The sequence below is a fragment of the Aspergillus versicolor genome (genome assembly GCF_001890125.1).
Source record: "Aspergillus versicolor CBS 583.65 unplaced genomic scaffold ASPVEscaffold_2, whole genome shotgun sequence".
NCBI lineage: Eukaryota > Fungi > Ascomycota > Eurotiomycetes > Eurotiales > Aspergillaceae > Aspergillus > Aspergillus versicolor.
In genome coordinates, this window is record NW_024467525.1 from 3,982,196 (window position 1) to 4,001,452 (window position 19,257).

General features: G+C 49.1%; 6 protein-coding genes across 6 annotated transcripts; 1 reads left to right on the plus strand and 5 right to left on the minus strand.

Annotated features, from left to right (window-relative positions):
- Positions 1-113: 113 nt before the first annotated feature.
- Positions 114-1,393, minus strand: ASPVEDRAFT_38767 (RNA-binding ATPase activator ESF2). Its single transcript, XM_040811776.1, has one exon. It carries the CDS (start codon positions 1,279-1,281, stop codon positions 253-255), a length of 1,029 nt encoding a protein of 342 aa, XP_040665108.1. The 5' UTR covers positions 1,282-1,393; the 3' UTR covers positions 114-252.
- A 557-nt stretch (positions 1,394-1,950) lies between these two features.
- On the minus strand, positions 1,951-3,321 carry ASPVEDRAFT_126122 (coenzyme A transporter; the record flags this gene model as incomplete). Its single annotated transcript, XM_040806334.1, has 2 exons — positions 1,951-2,925; positions 3,001-3,321. The coding sequence occupies 2 exons, from the start codon at positions 3,319-3,321 to the stop codon at positions 1,951-1,953; spliced, it is 1,296 nt and encodes a 431-aa protein (XP_040665109.1).
- A 775-nt stretch (positions 3,322-4,096) lies between these two features.
- ASPVEDRAFT_80960 (DDT domain protein) lies at positions 4,097-7,345 on the minus strand (the record flags this gene model as incomplete). The annotated part of the gene is made up of 6 exons (XM_040816953.1): positions 4,097-5,153; positions 5,217-6,829; positions 6,887-6,903; positions 6,965-7,067; positions 7,127-7,270; positions 7,328-7,345. The coding sequence occupies 6 exons, from the start codon at positions 7,343-7,345 to the stop codon at positions 4,097-4,099; spliced, it is 2,952 nt and encodes a 983-aa protein (XP_040665110.1).
- A 2,360-nt stretch (positions 7,346-9,705) lies between these two features.
- On the minus strand, positions 9,706-11,873 carry ASPVEDRAFT_38771 (putative lectin family integral membrane protein). Its single transcript, XM_040811777.1, has 7 exons — positions 11,493-11,873; positions 11,367-11,433; positions 11,239-11,309; positions 10,991-11,171; positions 10,748-10,942; positions 10,160-10,700; positions 9,706-10,095 (listed from the first exon to the last, which is right to left on the minus strand). The coding sequence occupies exons 1-7, from the start codon at positions 11,579-11,581 to the stop codon at positions 9,968-9,970; spliced, it is 1,272 nt and encodes a 423-aa protein (XP_040665111.1). The 5' UTR covers positions 11,582-11,873; the 3' UTR covers positions 9,706-9,967.
- A 197-nt stretch (positions 11,874-12,070) lies between these two features.
- On the plus strand, positions 12,071-13,982 carry ASPVEDRAFT_38772 (dolichyl-P-Glc:Glc1Man(9)GlcNAc(2)-PP-dolichol alpha-1,3-glucosyltransferase ALG8). Its single transcript, XM_040811778.1, has 6 exons — positions 12,071-12,239; positions 12,327-12,405; positions 12,466-12,659; positions 12,713-13,206; positions 13,253-13,392; positions 13,443-13,982. The coding sequence occupies exons 1-6, from the start codon at positions 12,163-12,165 to the stop codon at positions 13,965-13,967; spliced, it is 1,509 nt and encodes a 502-aa protein (XP_040665112.1). The 5' UTR covers positions 12,071-12,162; the 3' UTR covers positions 13,968-13,982.
- Positions 13,983-14,699: 717 nt separating this feature from the next.
- On the minus strand, positions 14,700-17,417 carry ASPVEDRAFT_125995 (putative PHD finger domain protein; the record flags this gene model as incomplete). The annotated part of the gene is made up of 3 exons (XM_040806319.1): positions 14,700-15,159; positions 15,212-15,994; positions 16,081-17,417. 3 exons carry the CDS (start codon positions 17,415-17,417, stop codon positions 14,700-14,702), a joined length of 2,580 nt encoding a protein of 859 aa, XP_040665113.1.
- Positions 17,418-19,257: the final 1,840 nt, after the last annotated feature.

Sequence of the window (19,257 nt, forward strand, 5' to 3'; positions counted from 1 at the left end):
CGTTCAATGCAAAGTATGCAAACAATGAGTAAGCACGTATATACTTCAGGTCCCCAAGTTCTTTCTTCTTGGTCAAACTTATTCTAGGATTTTTGAAATGATGAGATTTATGTACGAAATAGGGTTATGGTCAATTAAATTTCTACCAGTATGCTACATGCGCCAGTTGGCATTGTTGGTACCAAAACTGGATGGTCAACCATCAGGTATCCGCTAATAGATCTATACAAGTACAAAGAAGAGTGCAAGCCATTAGAAAATCTTTGCTAAAACCCTCCTGGCATTTTCCTCCAGATCGCCCTGATCATCTTGGACCTTATCACGTCCATGCCTGACTTCATTCTGTTTGAACAATCTCCGTGCATTGATGGCCTCATCTTTCTTTCCGTCCTGGCCTCCCGCCTGCATCTTCCGCTTGCGCTTTGCCTCGTTCTTCTTCTGAATCCCATCGAGCATCTTTCCTTTCTCATATCCCTGCAGGAACACCTTCTCCTCCTTTCTCGCCCTAGCATCTTCAATCCGCCGTTTTGCCTCCCTCTCCGATCTCTCGCGCTGAACTGTTTCCTGTAAATCGGCCCACTTGAATCCCTTCAGGTATTTAAGATTCAATATGTCGTCGTGATACCATGAGCCTTTCCTGCCACCCACGATCGACGCGTTTAATGACTCGGCGCAAATCTTGGCGGTCTTTTTCGATGCAAACTCCACCCAACCATCTGAGTACGACTTCCGCTTATTCGATCGCCGCCGCGGCGCCGACGGTGCCCGCACCTCGGGCGACAAGAACACTTTTGTAATCGGGCTAAACCCACGCGCCTCAATAAGCGACTTGAGTGCAAACGGTTTCATGTACGGCGGCAGAGAGGAAAAATAGACAACGCCTGTTTTGTTCTTCTTGCTCGGCTTGAGCTTGAGTTTGTCGGTGGATTTCTGGCCCTTCTTCGTCTTTTCGGCTTCGGCGCTCACATCAAGGTAATGATCCTCTTCATTGTCTTCGTCATCATCATTATCGTTTAATTCGTCCTCTTGCGGTTCCCCCTTTTCCTTCTTTGACAAGTGTACACCCCCAACCTCCGCATCGCTCGAGTCCTCCCCCTCCGACACATCGGATTCTTCCTCGCCAGAACCACTTTCTAGTTCCGTATCGCGCATCTTAGTCTTTCTCCGCTTCACGTTCCGGGTTTTGCTCTCCTCGGCGGCTTCCGAGTCGTATCCGGCGTCGGCATCTTCGTCGTCGCTGGAGACAATGTCGAGAAACTCGTTCCGCTTGCGGGTTGTCATGGTGTTTGTAGGCTTGTTCGAGTTTTCGGGAACGTAAACAGTTCTTCGTGATAAGTTTCCGGTTCTGGGTATAAACGATTGAGAAGAGATCGCAGATGTTTTGTTGAAGGTGCGTGTTGTTGAGATGTTGCGGGTGCTGGAGATCATCAACTTTTTTTATCGGCGGGTGGGCCGTGTGTTTCTGCCTTACCGATCAGGTGTCATTCTGCTACATGATAGGATTACCGAAAGATCACAATTAGTATACGTACAGTCGCGGCTGCTAGGTACAGCAGAAAATAAATTTCTACATATTTCATAAATCTACTTTTCCACCAAGTGTATAATTTACACTCACATATGCACAAATATCAACGGTTCTTGCTATAATTTTACGCCGTCCGAGATGATTTACCTTGCCAAACGACACTTGTGTACGTAGGCCTTCGGAAACCCCACAGCGAGTGTCGAATCTTAAAGTGAAGACGCAATTTCGCAAATCTCTAATCTTTATATTCAAAGAGACACTTGTCTAAGCAGCCACGCCACAGTGCGAGCTATGTACGTAACTCAGTTATGCAAAAGAATGGGTATGATATAAAGGTAATACCGACATCGAGACAACCAACCCAATGGACGCCAGAGAGGACAAACAGAGAAAAGATCCAAGGAAATAAAGGAGCGCCATGTCTAAATCCCCAACGACCACTTGAGACGCTCGTAGACAAAGAAACCAGTAGCTGTCATGGGTATCACCTTGAGATAGCCAATCGTTAAACCGATCCAAAAGCCGCGGAACCCGCGCTCCATCCATATTGTCCGCGCTGTTTCGGCGATTCTGAGACGGCGCCCGTCACCGACTACGCCTCCGACTTGCATACGCCGGCGCATCACCTCAAATGGGTAGGATGATGTTTGTGAGACAACACCAGCAATCGCTCCTGAGAACAATTCTGCCGCCGCTGTCAGCTGTGGCCTCCGTGAATTTTTGTGACCAGAAGTGGACGATTCGGATCGAGGAATGGTCGTGTAGGGGGCCAGAGATGGCAAACGGAGCCAGTCGCCAATTGTATCATGAGTGAGGAAGGACACTCCAGCGTACGGGAGCATTCCAAGAAGTGTTGGAGTGAAGCCCCGGTAGAAGTTTGCAAACCCTGAACTGGGAACAATTTTCTGGGTCGTAGCGCTAATGGTCTCTGCGGCTGCGGTAGTAGCCGTTGGAACACCCTTGCCCGTTGGGAGGTCTTTCGGGGGTGTAACTCGTTCACTGTAGATTTGCCGTACGGTATCAACAAGGGAAACCCCAGACGACTTTTTCGTCTCAAACGCCAGCCGCACTCTAACCAACTCTAGCGGGTAGGTGAAAAATACCGAGGTTATGCCCGCCAAACTTCCCGATATCAGTCGACGGAATGGCGTCTCCTGCTCTTTTGAGCGTATGAAAAACGCTCGAATCTGTTCGTACGCTAGAAACTTGATAGCAGCATATGGAAATATCCTAAGGAGCGTCGCTGAATGGCCTCGGAAGAGACCTCGCGCGCCCTCATATCGCTTGATATCCCGGACAGCGAAAACAAGGCCAGCCCAGCTACCCGTATATTTGGCGAATTGAGGATTTGACGCTTGGAAGAGAATCTTCACTCGATCAAGGGGTGCAACAACCGTCTTAGCCTATAACATAAATTTGTCAGTTACTCCCAGTCCGTCTGGCGTACAAAGTCTGGGGGGGCAAAATCTTACCGCACAACCTGCTAACCCTCCAGCGAGCCCGCTCCTCAAAACATAATCGACACTTCTCTTACTCGTCTCTTTGCCTCCACTACGGCTGCTCTGAGCCGAGCGATTCAAAGCATCGTCGGCGGTGGTCGCATGAGGCCCGGCCACCACTGCCCCGCTACCAATGTTATGTGATGTCGGCCGTGGCGTGTGGGAAGCTGATTCCATCTGTTGAAAAACGGACTGATTCCGAGACTGCGGTTCTGCTATGGCGTGGGAAGGATGAGATCTTGAGGAGACGGTGGGAGAGTTGGCTTGCGCATGGTCGGTGGCGGCAGCAGACATGAACGCACGCCGACAGGCAAGCTCGGTTGATTCAGGTGGTGAGAAATCTGGGGCCGACGGACTACCGGATATTCGCGGCCATAGATCTGCGACGGCAAGCGATCGCAAGAGGTGGTGTTTCTCCGGGGTCTATCCTTTTGGCGAAGAGGTTGTAAGAGGTGTATTTAAGAGCTGATGCCGAATAGAAAATCAGAGTAATGCTGAGAAGCCTACTTGAAGAAGATCATTAAGCGTGAATAATAATCCCGAGAATATTGGAGGAGAGGCGGAGAGCGTCATAGTGGCGCCGACTCAAAGCGGAACATTACTCCCCTGACATGCCGATACCCGCCTCTGCCACTACAATCACCGCTGCATACGGTCACGTTACGCAGGGCCTTCCGCCTCCTGGATTTGCTCTCACATGGCTCTTATTGGCCGATATTTTACTCAGGTAATATGCATAAGTTAGATTATTACTGAGTATTCACATGGAATTTCAACTATTGTGCAGTTGTCTATGTATTCAATAAATGTTCATCGCTAACACTCCAACATGTACACCTGTCTCTAAACACCAGACCACAACCGCCTTTCTAATGCAATGTACACTGTATAACCGAGTCTGATATTCATGGCCGTGTTGCTCGTGTGTTCAAAATGAGAAAAGCCACCTTTTTGCTGCTATTGGGCGCTCCCCGAACAAAATCCTGGTAAAAGCATTAAACGCCGTCGGCTCCCAAAAAAAATGCAACCGTGGTCCGTAGTATGCAAACAAATTAAGCAATAACTGGTGTTAAAAATTGTATCGCCCGCCTTGCCTCGTGAGGGGTTTCCCTTGTCGATTTGTAGTCTTGGTCTCCTTGGGATCATCACCCGATTTCCGCGCACGCTTGGACGGCCGGGATGCATCAATATGAAGGTGTCCATTCTCTGCTAGAGACGTCGAGTTCCGCCAATTTAAGCACCGGTGTTTGTCGTCGGCCACATATGTCTTGTTTCGAGTAGTTACCCGTTTAGTTGGCATATCCTCTGAGTCGTACTCCGTACGTGACAGAAACTCGTGGCGTGCTTCCATACATTTGATGAGGTTGCGACGATGGAGTAAGAGCTCTTTCCGTAGCTTTGTCTCGCGCTCACCGCGAGAGTCAAGCCAGTCTATGAGTTTGTCAAGAGCAAATCCCTCATCGTAATAACCCCATTCGTTCGCGCGCGAAAGGCGTGTGGGTCCTTCTTCGTGCTTCTTGCGCTCTGCCGGAGACACATGGAATTGTCTCTGATACTGCTTTTTCAGGTCCTCCGGAATGTCAATGAACCCAAGGCGCTCCATCTCGTCCGGGCCTTGAACCCAGAGACGGCCGTTGGCATATTTCGCCTCAGCGGTTGAACTGTTCGGCATTCCCTCATACGGCATTGCGTTGCGCTCAAACCACCAGTATCGGTTGCAAAAGCGGTCCTTCCCTAAACACCTTGTGCGCGGGCAATCGGCCTCTCTGAGATCGTTGTCGACGACCATAATCTTCTCCTCGAATTTAGCAACAGCAGCCTTCTGGTCCTCGATTTTCTTCAGCACACGCTGGTACTGCTTTGATCCCTTGGGTTGCTTAGCAAGCTGCTCTTTTCGTTCACGTTCTTCATCTAGCTTTCGCTTCCGTTCCATAACCCGATCCACGCCGCCACGAAGAGATCGCTGCGGGGTCCCATCTACATCAGAATCAACTTGTGAATCTCCGTCCACACCTCCCATCTTCGAGTCTTCAGGAGCTTCCAGCTCTGGTATGGGGCTTGGCGACTTCTCAGGTTCGGGTTGAAGTGCTTTACGCTCTTGGTGCAGTCGACGAAGTTCCTCCAATCTAAAAACAAAGGTTGTTAGCTTCCCAGAATATAAATAATGTAAAACAGGAAGTTGTGCTTACGCTGCTTTCCGAGATTTCTGATACTCAATCTTCTCCTTTCGAAACTCCGTCATTTGATTGCTGCATTCTTCCAGGTAGTTTCGAATAGCTTTGGTCTCCAGACTGAGCATGCAAATAATTTGAAGAGCTCGGATTCGTAGATTAACGTCGAGAACGGCATATTGCTCGCGGGCGGTGTCTTGCGTTGGTTCTTGGTCTAAAGGCGCGAGATTCTCAAGTATTTGGTTGCAGACTTCCTCCATCCGCGGCCGAACGGACAATTGGTGGAGGAGTCCAATCATAATCATCTCCCAACCACCATTCCGGAAATCCCGTTTCCGCAGACGATCAACCCAGCCGTACTCAGAAAACATCTCGCTAGCGCGGTGAATCTTGACTTCGCTCGGATCGGGCTGACCGTTCACCAATGCCTTCAAGCCCTCCGCCTCAGCTTTTGCCAAGCTACCCCTTGTCGTCATTCTTGTCACTGCGGGTTCTGGTGTACGCTCCGCCTCATCCTCTTCGTTCTCTTCGTCCTCCTCTTCCTCTCCATCTGAGTCGTCAGACTCTTCTTCGGGAAGCTCTGGGAGGGAAATTTGGATTGCGCCGTTATTATCCTTCTCGGCGTTGACTAGTTTCTTCAAAACGGCGCAGTGGATTTCGACAAAGAGCTCACAATCAACCTCGTCTGATGAGAAACGCATTGCTTGCAAAAAGTCGTCGAAAGTGAATGAATCCAGCTGGAACACTTCGCAATACACGTTGAGCGTATTCCATGTTTCAAGCAGGGGTCCCACTGATTCCATTTGAATGGCATCCTGCAAAAGATCCTCATCGTCCGGGTCATCAAGTTCGTTTGCTTTCAAAAGCTTGAGCGGCGGCCGCTGTTTCTTTTTCTCGCGGCTCGGAGGGATATCGAGGTCTTCAATAGGATACTTAATTGGAGGAGGGGATGGTGCTTTCGGCGGTTCAGCCTTCACCACGACGCTAGGGACAAGTTTCTTATCCGGCTCCTGGGATTTCGAAACCAACGGGGATCCATTTGTAGGTTTGTTGCCGACAAGAAAACTTGGGTTTCCGTTCAAGGAACGTTTATATTCCAGAAATTGTGCCTCTTCTGAACGCGCCAAATCCTGATCCGATGGTTTCACCTTCTGACCCTTAACCGCTGGCTTCAGCTCCGGGAGTTGCTGTGATGCGAAAAATCCGAAGAATCCCTCCTGGTCGGCCTTCTTCTGTGCTTTCTTCTCGGCGACTCTGGCTCCGTATTGCAGGTGCTTCGGCACTTCTGTCGATATCCTATATTCTTCAGCGATCGATGCCTTAACAAGCCAAGGAGCACCATTCCAAGATTCTCGAGTCACGTTATTTTTGATGAATGCCCGGAGCATCTGTTTAGTAAATGTCTTCCTATCACGAGTGATGTGATTATGATCCAAAAGCGCTTCTTCGCCTTCGTTTTGGCGGTCCAACACTTTAACGAGATATGTCGCATATGCAGGCCTCTTTACAGTTCCATCCGGATGGAGCTGCTCTGCAAAGTTGGCTTTGTCCCTAATCACACCATGAAGGCGGGTATTGTCGTCCAGTAGAATGAGAATCATTTCACCAGGATAGAATTCCTGCTTGAATTCCTACAGTTTGTCAGCAAACAAGAGCACCGGTGGAGTCGCCAACGGCTTGACACTCACTTCGAATATTTCGTCCACTATTAACACACACTAAGTTAGTCATGGTGGACTATTTAGGCAAAGAATTGGGGCGCCTACCGAGATTATCGACCCGCGATACAGTGGAGAATTGTGTTCTGCGCAAAATAGGACCCTTCAGTGCCTCGGGAAATGAGTTGTTCACTTCCCGGGATTCCTCCATCTGTGAAATTATTTGTCAGGACTAATCTCAGTGCTATAGGGGAAACCTGGTCGACATACTTCACTCCGAAAAGCTTCGAAGAAATTTAATCCAGAATGACCCGTGATCTCACATATGAATTTCCTTTGTTTATAGAAATCCATGCGCTGTAGGTACGATTCATAATTGGTGAAGACCTCATTTGTCTCCGAAATAACCCAGACCTACGCGCCGCGCATGTCAGTATATCTTTCCCCTGCGCGAATATCGGCGGAGGGTACATGCCTCAGAGCTGTCATCTTCAATAACGGGTCGCGGGAGATATTGGACGGGTTTTCGTTTAAACAGCACCTAGGAGCAATATTATTTAGCCAGCTGTGCCTATTGTCTTCTGCGATAAGGTTTCGCAGGCGTCGAAGCTCTCAACACACCATTATGACCTGTATATGCTAACGGGCAGGGAAACGCGTCGAAATACCATAAATATCCGAGGACGGTGGGCGGAGATCGCACGGAATATCTATTGCGCGAAATATAATTAGCAGGAGTCGCGGTGTGCGGGACTACAAACATAGCCTCCGTTCCAGCTGTAAATAGCAAATTTACCTAGAGAAACGCGTCCCAGTCGCACCGTAAGCCCGAGGGCTGCCTTGATATGCTCACAGATGCAAACCAGATATGGCGAGGAACGGGCAGGCGCAGGGACAACCCGGAGGTAGAACTACCCAGACTGGAAGGTAGCAAAAGGAAGCAAATGTAAATACTCGACAATTGCGACGTAGCGGAGCCGGAGGGCGGGAAGTTCGTAGTTCGATTATGCGCAGCAGGTGAGAGATGGAGTTTGTCGGGAGATGAGAGAAGGTGAGAGGAGAAAGAGGACAAGAGAAGAGAAGAACTTCTGAAAGAGGACAGTGGAGGAAAGGAGAAGCGGTCGCCGCACCGAAGCGGCGGCAGAACCGGGTGAAGGAGAGGGAGAGCCCTGAAGGCTGAGGGAGGGCCGCCGAGGAACCGCAGCCGCTGATTGGGCCACACCGCAGTGGACGTCGAGCGGAGGAGCTTTTCCTCTTTGGGACTCATCCTACCCGGCCTGACTCTTCTCCAGCTGCTTTGCCCGACTTGTGCTTTCTTGCGCCTCCACAACACGGCGTCTGTGCCCTCTCCATGCGTATTTGCATTCAATCTGCAGCTTTTTTCCCGCAGAATCTTCCCATACCATACTAATATATTTATCTTGCAATTGATACTTGCTTCTGCCTGAAATACATCGGACACTCGCCGAGACACCTGAGGGGTCTCGTGCAGTAGACAAAGAACAATAACGCTTACAGATGCCTACCACCGCTTGTCAAAACATTCTTTCACCCTCCCTTTCATGTTTATTTATATCTTATTTATACTCTTTTACCTTCAAATAATGAATAAACCCTTTTTGGCTTTGTCCATTTTGTTCCAGATATGCTTGAACTATACAACTGAGTGGGACAATTCCATATCTAAACCAGATCAACCAATAAACCCACCACTGCGCCTGCTTTCTTATTGAAATATAAGTCAATCTTAAAATGCGCTACTTCAGTGTTGTATCCAGTATTCATTTGATACTCTGCTTCATTTGTTCCGATCCATAAAAATTACCCGGCCGCACTGCAAGCAAAACAAAACACCAAAGACACGGAGATGACCAAACAATATCCCACTCATGCTCTCATACCCCTGCTTTCTATTTTGTGGATCGTGCTTTCTTATCAATTGCCAAATATTTTTGAACATGAGCCCTTCTTCAACCTTGTTCGCTTGGTCTGACTGTTAGAATGTACGAACAATCACAGTGCGAATTCATTTCAGATCTAGCTCATGCAGCACAAAGATCTGAGTGAGAATTGCAAATATTTATTTCAGCTGACGGTTCAGCCTTGGCTGATCTTGTCCTTGCTCTCCCACTGGCACCTCACCTACTACAGGGTTGTTAGTAGAAGTATATATGTATATATGCTTAACCAGATGCCCATGTACCCTTTTTGTTTTTAGTCGCTACATTGCAGTAAGTAATATTATATTTCTCATATCGAAGAAGGTAGAATATCAGGTGAAATTTTGTCGCAGCATACCTAAGGAAGCCATCTTTTATTAGCAGCGTTGGGAACTCCTACTGCGTACTACGTGGTCAAGTAGATTTCTATTATGTTAATAAATATCTCCAATGTTCCCTGAGGCCATAATTTGTTATAAGCACGGAAAGAATTTTTCGTTGACGTATTGGTTCGAGACAGATAAACGCCCGAATGAAACGGGAGCAAATGTAGGGACCCGCCACCCCAACCGTTTTGCAGAAGGATATACTTTGAACACTCATTGTTGCAACACCACTCAAAACTATACAACCTAATGAAAATAGAAATCAGATCCGTTAGAGGTAAGCTCAAGGTCTTAGTATACTTTATCTAAAAGAAAATCTTCCGAACACCATCCCCGACATCCTCTGCGGTGTCCGTCACTGCGAAGTATGGAGTAATCGCCAAACGGATTGATCATATTTTAGCTCTTGAGCTAGCCCGATTAAAGCTAGGTTTGTGTTAATCTGGTGGGTCTGTCAAGGTTTCTCGGGCGGAAACACGTGGATTAACCAAACAGTGCAAACATGGCCAATTACATCATCCCAGGGAAAAGGGAACCTTGAGCGTGTCGCGTGTTACCCATGTTAATATTATTATAACGATATATACGGTGTATAGAGGAATTCCAGTAGGTAAATATACATGTGATAATTCCGAACAAAAGGCTAATCAAATTTACAGGACAAATGCGCCAAAATGAGCAAAACATGAGACGATAACACTACTGAAAAGACCTGATGCCGGCTAATCCCATACACGTGAAGAAAAGATTCGTGTCGTATCTTCCATTACTCGTACAGGGCATGATTAAAGGAACTTCTTGGGCATGTTGGCGCGGCGGCGCTTGTACATGATGTATGAACCGGCGAGGAGAATTTGGACCGCGATGACTAGGAAGATGAAGAAGCCCATGCGAGGGGTAGACGCCGTGATAACTATGTAAAGGTCAGAAAATTATTCCGCGGGTATACATCCAACAGTGCGAAAATTAGAACCTACCATTGAGGAAATTATCTTTGATGTTTTCGGTCAGGCTGAGATGCGAGGATCTTAGCGTCTCGTGCAGTTGATTGAACTTGTCGCGGTAATCTTTTCCTTCAAGGTCTCGTTGAATGGTTAGGAGAGTCTGTTCCATTCTTTGGAGGCGGACATCGAGGCCTTGAACATGGTCTTTTGTCGCGAGCCGTTGGAGGAGCTCTGATTGTCTGGTATTAGATTTGGATCCCTGGCTTGAAATATCGCGCATGGTGTTGGCAATAGCCTTATCGATGAGCTGGAGACGGGCTCCAAGGTTTACAAGCTGGGTGTTTAGTGAGTTCACATCATTTGGTATGGCCTGCGCTTGCTGGGAAGAGTCGCCTTGCGGCTGAGCAACAACAGGAGGCTGCTGATCGTTGCTACGCTGTTGCTGTTGGATAGGAGGAGCCTTTCCAAAAGGAGATGTAGCGGTCTGCAGTTCGACCTTGAAAACCTCGAAAGAGTCTGGATTTTCAGGGGTTGCGGCTGTGACACCGATAGTATTTCCGGCAGGAAGAATGACCTATACCGCGTTAGAAAACGCAGATAGCTTGGGAGGGGGATACACACCTTGTCTGTCGAGAAGCATGGCTTCTCATCCACGGTGACCTCAAAGACGGCATTAGTGTGTCTGATGCGGATAACGGACGGCCGTCCAAGGTTACGGTAAGAGTAGTCGCAATGTCCGAAGGCTAGGCTGTCTACGCTCCGGTGGCTCTTGTAATCCGTCGTACCGTCGTTGAGGAATCCCCGAACACTACCACCCTAGCCAGATGTCAGCGACAGGATGCAAGAGAAGACTGCACGACATACCCTCCCACTGTGAGTGTCTACAACGAGGGCGAAACCATCCCACTGGCCCACGGTGTATATGCTAGCCGAGCCAACTTTATTCTTTCCGTCTTTGGCATACCAAAGCTGGAGATTCCCCCCACCCCTCTCAACACCGGTCGCTCGGAATTGAAACTCTGCTGTCCATTCCGGATGGGACAACCTGTTGAAGTTAGAGTTAATTCGTCAGTTATCGAGCTTGCGCAATGAAATCAGGTGCCATGACATACGGAGCTTGAGACCAGGCATATCCTCTTGTGTTACCTGGGTATGGTGGTGTTAAGATGATTTTATTGGAAAGCTGCGAATGTTAGTTCCTTGCCAATAAATGACCAGTTCCAGAAGCCTGGACACGTACAATTTGAGGGGAATGTCCTTCGCCCCCGAGGTCCCAACCTGGAACACCGTCACGGCTAGGTGCTACCCTGTACGGGCGGTCAGTTACCCCAAACACATGCAATAATAAAGGGATAGAGGTGATTACATGGCGCCATGACCAAAGCTCGAAGACTCAATCACCGTCTGAGCCGTGGCGGCGGCGAAGAGAAGGAACGACGAAGCAGGGATCTTCATGGTGTCTATAATTCAGCGGTAATGACTTGGGCGCCACGTCCTGTCTTGGAAGAAGAATTGGGTAGCGAGATGCTATTGCAGTAAACAGATATCCGATTAAGAGAACAAAGCAAGCCGGTATAAAATGGCCGAGACAATGGGCGAAAAATGTAGACGATCTATATGGCCAGGGGCCCGTCGAAGCTCCGCGGTGGTACGTGGAGATAAGGCAATAAGATGACGGCCCACCCAAATATCACGGCGATTGAAGAGCAATAGCGATGGAGTTAGAGACCTGTTGCGCAGAAAAGAGTGGCGAACAAAGATCAATTGAATGGCAGAAGTCGAGCCTGTCGAGCCTGTCGAAGAGCTTTCCCCACGATATACGGAGACGGGACACACTGGCCTTTCGTCAGCGGTCCAGATCGGACTCCCGAGACGCGCGGTCACGTGCAAGCTCCCCGGATCGATCGTCGGGCCGCCCAAGAAGCTTCGACAGTGCGAGCTCTTCTTCAGCATTGGACGGCCAGGAAAGCTTCACGGGCGCTTTAGATGACCTCTTCTCCTCGACTGCATATTCGGGATGCCCAATAACAGTTTCAATGGCTGACTTGTACCCTTCTCTGACGCAATGCGCCGTTGTCGCAACGGCGTTCAAAATCCTCCTTTTCCCCGCTTAGTACGTTGCCTGACAGTTGATTCTCTAAACTTCGAATTCGCCGGAGATTTACGCGAGGGATGGTGACTTACGGAAACCATGATACAGCAAGTCGACTGATTTCGAAGTTCATCGCAACTGGTTGGCTATCACGCATTCGTTGCCAGTACAAGAATGGTACTACGAGGTACCTGACCCTTGCTCCGCACTACTTTGGTTGTCTGGAAACTAAAAGTATTGTGGTTAGAAAACCTCGGAATGGACACTCGATTATCCTCCCTTCTTCGCTGCGTTTGAGTGGATGCTCTCTCAATTGGCGCAATATGCGGACCCGGCGATGCTTGTGGTCCAGAATCTCAACTACGATTCCTGGCAGACCGTCTACTTCCAGAGGGCGACGGTCATTCTGACGGAACTTGTCCTCTTTTTTGCTCTCAAACAGTCAGCACCATTGTCGCGTGTCTCTGAAGGCCTAACTGACTTTACCCATATAGATTCATCAAGTCCGTTCCTCAGCCTAATAAACACCTCGCGCATGCCGCTAGCTTGTCGATTTTGCTGTCTCCCGGGTTATTCATTATTGATCATATTCATTTTCAATACAACGGATTTCTGTACGGGATACTAATTCTTTCTATCGTTTGGGCTCGAAAGCAATCGACTTTACTTTACAGCGGGGTTGCCTTCGCCGTTTTGCTCTGCCTGAAACACATCTACCTCTACCTCTCGCTCGCCTATTTCGTCTACTTGCTACGAGCGTATTGTTTAGACCTGAAATCGGTGTTTCGACCGCGATTCGGAAATATCATCAAGCTGGGTCTCAGTGTAGTCACAATATTCGGGCTTGCCTTTGGTCCATTTGCGTCCTGGGGTCAGCTACTTCAACTGAAAGATAGGCTATTTCCGTTCTCAAGAGGCTTGTGCCATGCATACTGGGCTCCGAACGTCTGGGCCATGTATTCATTTACAGACCGCGTTCTCATTCCACGTACGTACAACCCTACTCTTGTTTTGTGCCTTGCTGACCATTGCAGTTGCCCCGAGACTTCGGCTCCCAGTCAACTACGAAGCTCTCTCAAGTGTCACCCGCGGTCTTGTCGGCGATACATCTTTCGCTGTACTACCAGAGGTCTCCAAAGAACACACGTTCGCTCTGACGCTCCTGTTTCAATTAGTAGGCCTCCTTCCTTCAAAACCACCGTTCACAATTCTAACTCAATTTAGCTTCCCTTGATCAAACTATGGCGTCGTCCCGACCCAGACACCTTCATCGGAGCCCTGACTCTTTGTGGTTATGCCTCTTTCCTTTTCGGCTGGCACGTCCACGAAAAGGCCATCCTCCTAATCATCATCCCCTTCAGCCTAATCGCCCTCAAAGACCGACGCTACTTCAGCGCATTCCGTCCCATAGCCGTGGCGGGCCACGTCTCGCTCTTTCCCCTCCTCTTCACAGCTGCGGAGTTCCCGCTCAAAACAGTCTACACCCTTCTGTGGCTAATCCTCTTCCTCTTCGCCTTTGACCGCATTGCGCCCGTCCCCGAACGGCCGAGGATCTTCCTCCTTGATCGCTTCTCCCTTCTCTACATCACTGTTTCCATCCCGCTGATTATTTACACTTCGCTGGTCCATCAGCTTGTGTTTGGTCTGGAGCGGTATCAATTCCTGCCCTTGATGTTTACGAGTAGTTATTCTGCGCTTGGGGTCGTGGGAAGCTGGGTTGGGTTTATGGTTGTTTATTTTACGGCATAGCCTATAGAATAGAGCAATGCATCTCTTTGCTTAAATTTTCCTCAATATTGATCTGTAAACAGCAGTATGTTTTCATTTCTGGCTTGCTAAAGACCTTTAGGAAACGGGACAAGAGGGAAAAAATGGAAAAAGGAAAAATTCTAGAAATTATCGTATAATACATACATATGCGGTTCGGGTTTGCTCTGCAGGGCTCATGATCCTAGCTCCATTCGCTTGTTTCACATTCTAATGATGGAATGGGACTTCACCCTCGAAGAAGAGGGCAGATAACGCGATATCGAGATTGCAACAATCTGTTCGATGGACTGGAGATATTCACGGCGGCGTAAATACAGCCCCATTTCCCTCTTGGTAGCATGATGTCTTTGAGCAGGCAAACGTTTGATGATTGATGCGCAGCGAAGAAAGAAACAAGCGGGGCGGGTGTTTAATGAGCTTGGTAAAATAGAGTAAAGTGATAAGACAGGATAGAAGGGAAAGCGGGTAGGGGAAAGTCCTCTCAGCCATGAGTAGCTGGACTTCATGCAATAATCGACACGCTCGATAATGCCATTCTTTATGCGCCAAGTGATCCTTTTGAAAAAAACAAAGTCAAAGCCGAAATTGGTGGGGCGGGAAAGGGGTAAAACGGAAGCAGCAAGAAAAAACCGTAGCCAAGGGAAGCCGTTCATCGTAAGCCAATAAGTTATATAGGATAAAATTAAGAGGAAGATGGTTGGGGCCATAGCCTTATTGAGGAGACGCTGCCGTTTGTTCAGTCGAAGTAGGCTGAATCTCAGGGGACCGAGCGTCCTCGGTTGCGGTATCGCGTTGCGGGTTCAACACACTGATGCGTTGTTCAATGAGTTTTTGAAGAGCACGTAGGGAGGAAATCTCGTCGTTCGGCGCAGGGAGATTCTTGGGCTCATTCGCCTTGAGTTGGTCGATCAAGAGGCTGATTCTACCGTCCTCTTCGTTTCGCCAAGCGACCTTATTGCTCTGCGCGAAGGATATCAAGTTTGCAGCTGCTTCGCGCTCTGCCACCGTCCGCGAATTCAATATTGAGGTTGTAATGTCCTCCTCTGGAACAGCTGGCTTTTGAGACGCGTAAAAAGCGGTTGCCTTGGAGGTGAGGTTATCAAAGCTCGCCTTTGCGTACTCGAAGTACCTATTGGCTGCTTCTTTCTTTGCCGCATAATTTTCGTTTTCCCTACGTTTCGTTAGCAAAAGAAAAGGCGCAATAAAAGGATATTGTGACGGACCTTTTGACTCTCTCGATGAAGTCAAGCTTAACACCTTTCTCAGAAACACGGTAAGTAACACCCTCCGTTTCGTAGTCCTCCAGGTTCTCATCCTCATCATCATCTGGGAGAATCTCAATGTCAACATAACGGGGATTTTTTGGGCGGCGGATGCGTTTAATTGTTTCATGTCCTTCTTCATCCGTGGCAGTGTATTTCATGTCATGTATAGCGTGGTTCGGACACATCCAAGTGTGGTGGAGGCGATCGCTGCCAGGTCGCTGGGTTGGTGGAACAGCGAGTGGTGGATCAACGCAGTCCATATGGAAAGCACAGGGGCAATAGTCGCACTGGATGATAGGCCGGCAGCCATTAGTAGTGCGCCCACACTTGACGCAGAAAATCAGGTTCCCCTTTGCATCAACGGTTCGTAACAGGAACGGGTCATCGTAACGACCAGTGCGGCTTCCCCGAGCGGCACGCGGATTGAGGCGCGGTAGCGATGCGACCTCCTCATATTTTCCTTCGTCATTGGTGCGGACTCCAGCAAAGAAGTCTCGAATGCGAGAAGGTAGTGCGAAGTCTCTATCCGTTACCTTTTCCATGCCTCCGAGTAGACTATTCATTGATTGCGACACCGAGCATTTGGGACAAAACCAATCACCATCCGGAGGGTTGGCAGGGTCCAACGGCGGCGTTAGACAGGAAAAGTGGAACGACAGCACACAGCCATCGCAGCATAAGAGCCGCCCACTGCGGTTACAGTTTCGACAGAAGTCATTATTTTCCGCAGGCTCGTCGTCACTGGTCCAAGTCAGCCATTCCAGTGTCCAGTAGGTAATAAATGGAATGGTTGTAGCCTAAAGGCAACGAAAGCAGTAAGTACGTACCTTAGGGATGGTGTAAGGCGCCTGTTATCGCCGGCGTCACTGCTCGACACACTCTCTGAACGCTGTGACCGCGTTGCTGCATCATCGGTGGAATCATCTATACCCTTCGCGACTGGTCCGGGAGAAGACAAGTTTGATCGAGGGTTTTTAGCCAAAGAAGAGCGAAGCCCACTTTCGGGAGCTACAATCTTCGGGATAGACTTCCGCAATCGAGTTCTCTTTGCCTGTACAGCCTCAGTTGAAAGCTCGGGGTTTTCCGATGCCGTCTGTCGTTGACGAGCACCGGAAGCCAACACGGAGCGACGTTCCGGAACATTCTTCTTTTGCTTTGTATTCTTGGCCTGCTTTCCTTTCTTGGTCTGTCCAGCGGAAGCCGTGGAAGTTACGGCAGGCGCATAGGTCTCCGCATCAAGTGACTTTGCAGACGATAGGGTAGATTCACTACTACCAGAACGGGCCCGTCGAGGGGCTGGTAATGTAGCGATTCCGTTGCCTGTAACATCTTGGGTTTCCAGTTCGCTCCAAGCACCTTGCATTACCTTTTGGAACATGGACCTCTGCGGGGAGTCGGGTGTTTCCTGACAAACTCCATCTAGAATATCGAGCGCATAGGGGTCATTGCCACACTTTTCCCACATACGGAGCAGCCCTTTGATGACGGGGCGGTTATCGGCGTCTGAAGCCAATCGTATGGCGCTTTGGACTGCATCCTTGAGCGTGTCGATATCGGCGTCTCCGGGGTTTGGAACAGGCAATATTGCGAATGCTGCTAGATCTTCTTCAATCGTAGGCTTTTGCGGAACTGCCTCAGGAGCCTGCTCCTCGGGTGTCAAAGGAGTCTGAATGTCATCGTTCTTCTCCCCATCTACTTCGGGTTGCAGCTCTTTCCTGGCAGCAATGCTAGGGGTGCCCGGCTTGGATGGTCCCAGACCAACCTTGCGCAAATCCGCTGCAGAGGGCATTGTGCCTAATGGGCGCATGGTGCCTAGTACGGGGTTTGCGCTGCTCGATACCGCTGACCAGGGCGTATCATCATAGCTCGGTACAGGTGCTCTCAGTTCTGGCTCGGCCCAATCCCCATTCTGTCCGGGCAATCCTGTACCATTGACTCCATTCGTTTGGGCCTCTTCAGGCGGATCGGGTTGCGACTGGCTTGAAACCGGCGTGTCTCGAAGTGGATCTGTCGCTACTCGTGAAGTCCTTCCAGTCCGGCGCTGTTTACGCGGTCTGGTGGAATCTGTGAAAGAAGAAGCCATGTTGGCCGTGTTTTGTGCTGGTGTCGAGGGTCGGGAGTCGTTTGACCTTGCGTGGGAGGACGAACGGAGATTCCGTGCCATTGTTGCGAAAGCAGGGCACAACAATCGGGACGCCTGCGCAGCATGCCGTTAGCTCCTGGAAGAATATAGAGAAAAAAATAAATTTCTTCTCCAACTAAAATAGTACTTACCAATAAACAGACTCCTTGAACTCAGCGACCGTGCCCGGCGTGGCTGGTTGGAATCGTGGCCAGCCCGCGCGGTTGAAGAAAGAAAGATTGCGGAGTTGCGAAACGGGACTTTTTGAGGACCCGAGCCCCAATCACGCTCCCAGGGGTTCGCGGCGGATGCTGCACCAACCACGGGAATTTCACACCTCAATAACACTAGTAAAATGTCAGATTTCGAGCCCAAATAATAATTATTACAGGCTGAATTGGGGATTTTGGTTATATTGTGAATGGTGGGTCTTACCAAATGCTCACGTACGCACCCTTGGCGGTTACAGTCCTGGATAATCACAAAGGCTGCCAGAAAAAGGTGGTAGATAGTAGTATCCAAAGTAGAATACAGTAGCTGTCGCAAGATTGCAAATATTCTGAGAAGTAATTTCCCAGACGCCCCCAAACCTGAAGCTTTGTCCATTAGCATAACACTCAAGTCAACTGTAGCTCATTGAGACCGAATGAGAAAGGCCAATGCTAGATCTTCAGGAAACACGTAAAACAAATGGAGGTGCCCCGTCAAGGAAGAAGAAAGGGTCATAAAGGTGGAGAGGGTTCTGGTAGGCTATTGCGACGACGAACCAGGGACATCTGATAAGTCCAACACGCCCAGTAAAAGCGAAGCATCTATTGCAGATTGCAGGGTGCTTTCCCCCGTGAAGTAATAGAAAATTCAGAGACTTACAGCGTATAGTGGCTTAAGAGTCTCGGTGGACAATAAAAACACAACCTGTTTGTTGGGTTCTTTGGTGGAGCGAGGCAAGGTGACCCTCGGTATCCCCAGAGGCAGCGGAAATACAGGGAACGCTTCTCTCAGCTCGAGAATTCCTGAAAGCGTCAGTATATTGTTTTTTGAGCGGTAAAGACTATGCGAGGTGTACTGGAAGTTGAAAATGCAGAAAGCGTGGATGTATGAAGATGGGGGTGAAAGGAGAAGAGGGCAGAAGAGATGAAGGTTGGGGATGGGGGTTTGAACAGAAGTAAAATATATTAGAAGGAAGAGGAGTGTTACCGTAAGTGAGAATAGGCTGTGTTATTGAAAGAGCTCAATATGCAGCCCGGGCGACAGGTGAATAGTGTGTTGGTGGCGCTGTCCTTTGGCAGGCGAAGGTAGGGGTTGTCAATACCGGACAGGTTTCACACTCGCTCTTTGATTTCGCGAGACATCAATAAGCCAGAACACACGAAACTAGTCGCAGCGAGATAGACGTCTAGAACAACGGAGTCAATCTTGCGTTGGGCACTGATAGGTTATAGCCCAGCAGCAACTTTTTCGGAGTTCGCTCGGAAGTGCTATGTTCAGATGACCGCGCAAGAAGGAACAAGGGGCAAGACTTCAACAACAGAAACAAATTATAAAGAAGACGAGCCTAGAAGTTTACTCCATTTATACCTGCGTGATGGGTAGAAAAAGGCAGGTCTATGTGGATGGGGAGGGTGGCAGCCGGGAGAGAGGAAGAGGAAGAGAGATGCGAAGAGGCAGACGAGCCTTTTCGTTGGCCCACTCCCCAGTGATGACCAGCTCACCACTCACAACGCCAGGCACCACAACACTTCTGTAGACCACTTGGCATGCTGTATTTCTCTACATATGACTCTACCGGTTTGAGGAAACGGTCTATCTTGCCCTTGGGACCGCTCAGCTACATGCAGTCGGGGGTTAAGTGCACCTCCATGATCTGCTTTAGCATCCGAAT

Bases quoted from the DNA above. Each gene is read 5' to 3' on its own strand.
- ASPVEDRAFT_38771 (XM_040811777.1), bottom strand. From the start codon at position 11,581: ATGAAGATCCCTGCTTCGTCGTTCCTTCTCTTCGCCGCCGCCACGGCT. The intron at 11,434-11,492 runs GTAATCACCTCT...CCGCCCGTACAG, and splicing joins AGCTTTGGTCATGGCGCCAT to GGTAGCACCTAGCCGTGACG. The intron at 11,310-11,366 runs GTACGTGTCCAG...TAACATTCGCAG, and splicing joins AAGGACATTCCCCTCAAATT to CTTTCCAATAAAATCATCTT.
- ASPVEDRAFT_38767 (XM_040811776.1), bottom strand. From the start codon at position 1,281: ATGACAACCCGCAAGCGGAACGAGTTTCTCGACATTGTCTCCAGCGAC.
- ASPVEDRAFT_38772 (XM_040811778.1), top strand. From the start codon at position 12,163: ATGGCTGACTTGTACCCTTCTCTGACGCAATGCGCCGTTGTCGCAACG. The intron at 12,660-12,712 runs GTCAGCACCATT...TTACCCATATAG, and splicing joins CTCTTTTTTGCTCTCAAACA to ATTCATCAAGTCCGTTCCTC. The intron at 13,393-13,442 runs GTAGGCCTCCTT...AACTCAATTTAG, and splicing joins TGACGCTCCTGTTTCAATTA to CTTCCCTTGATCAAACTATG.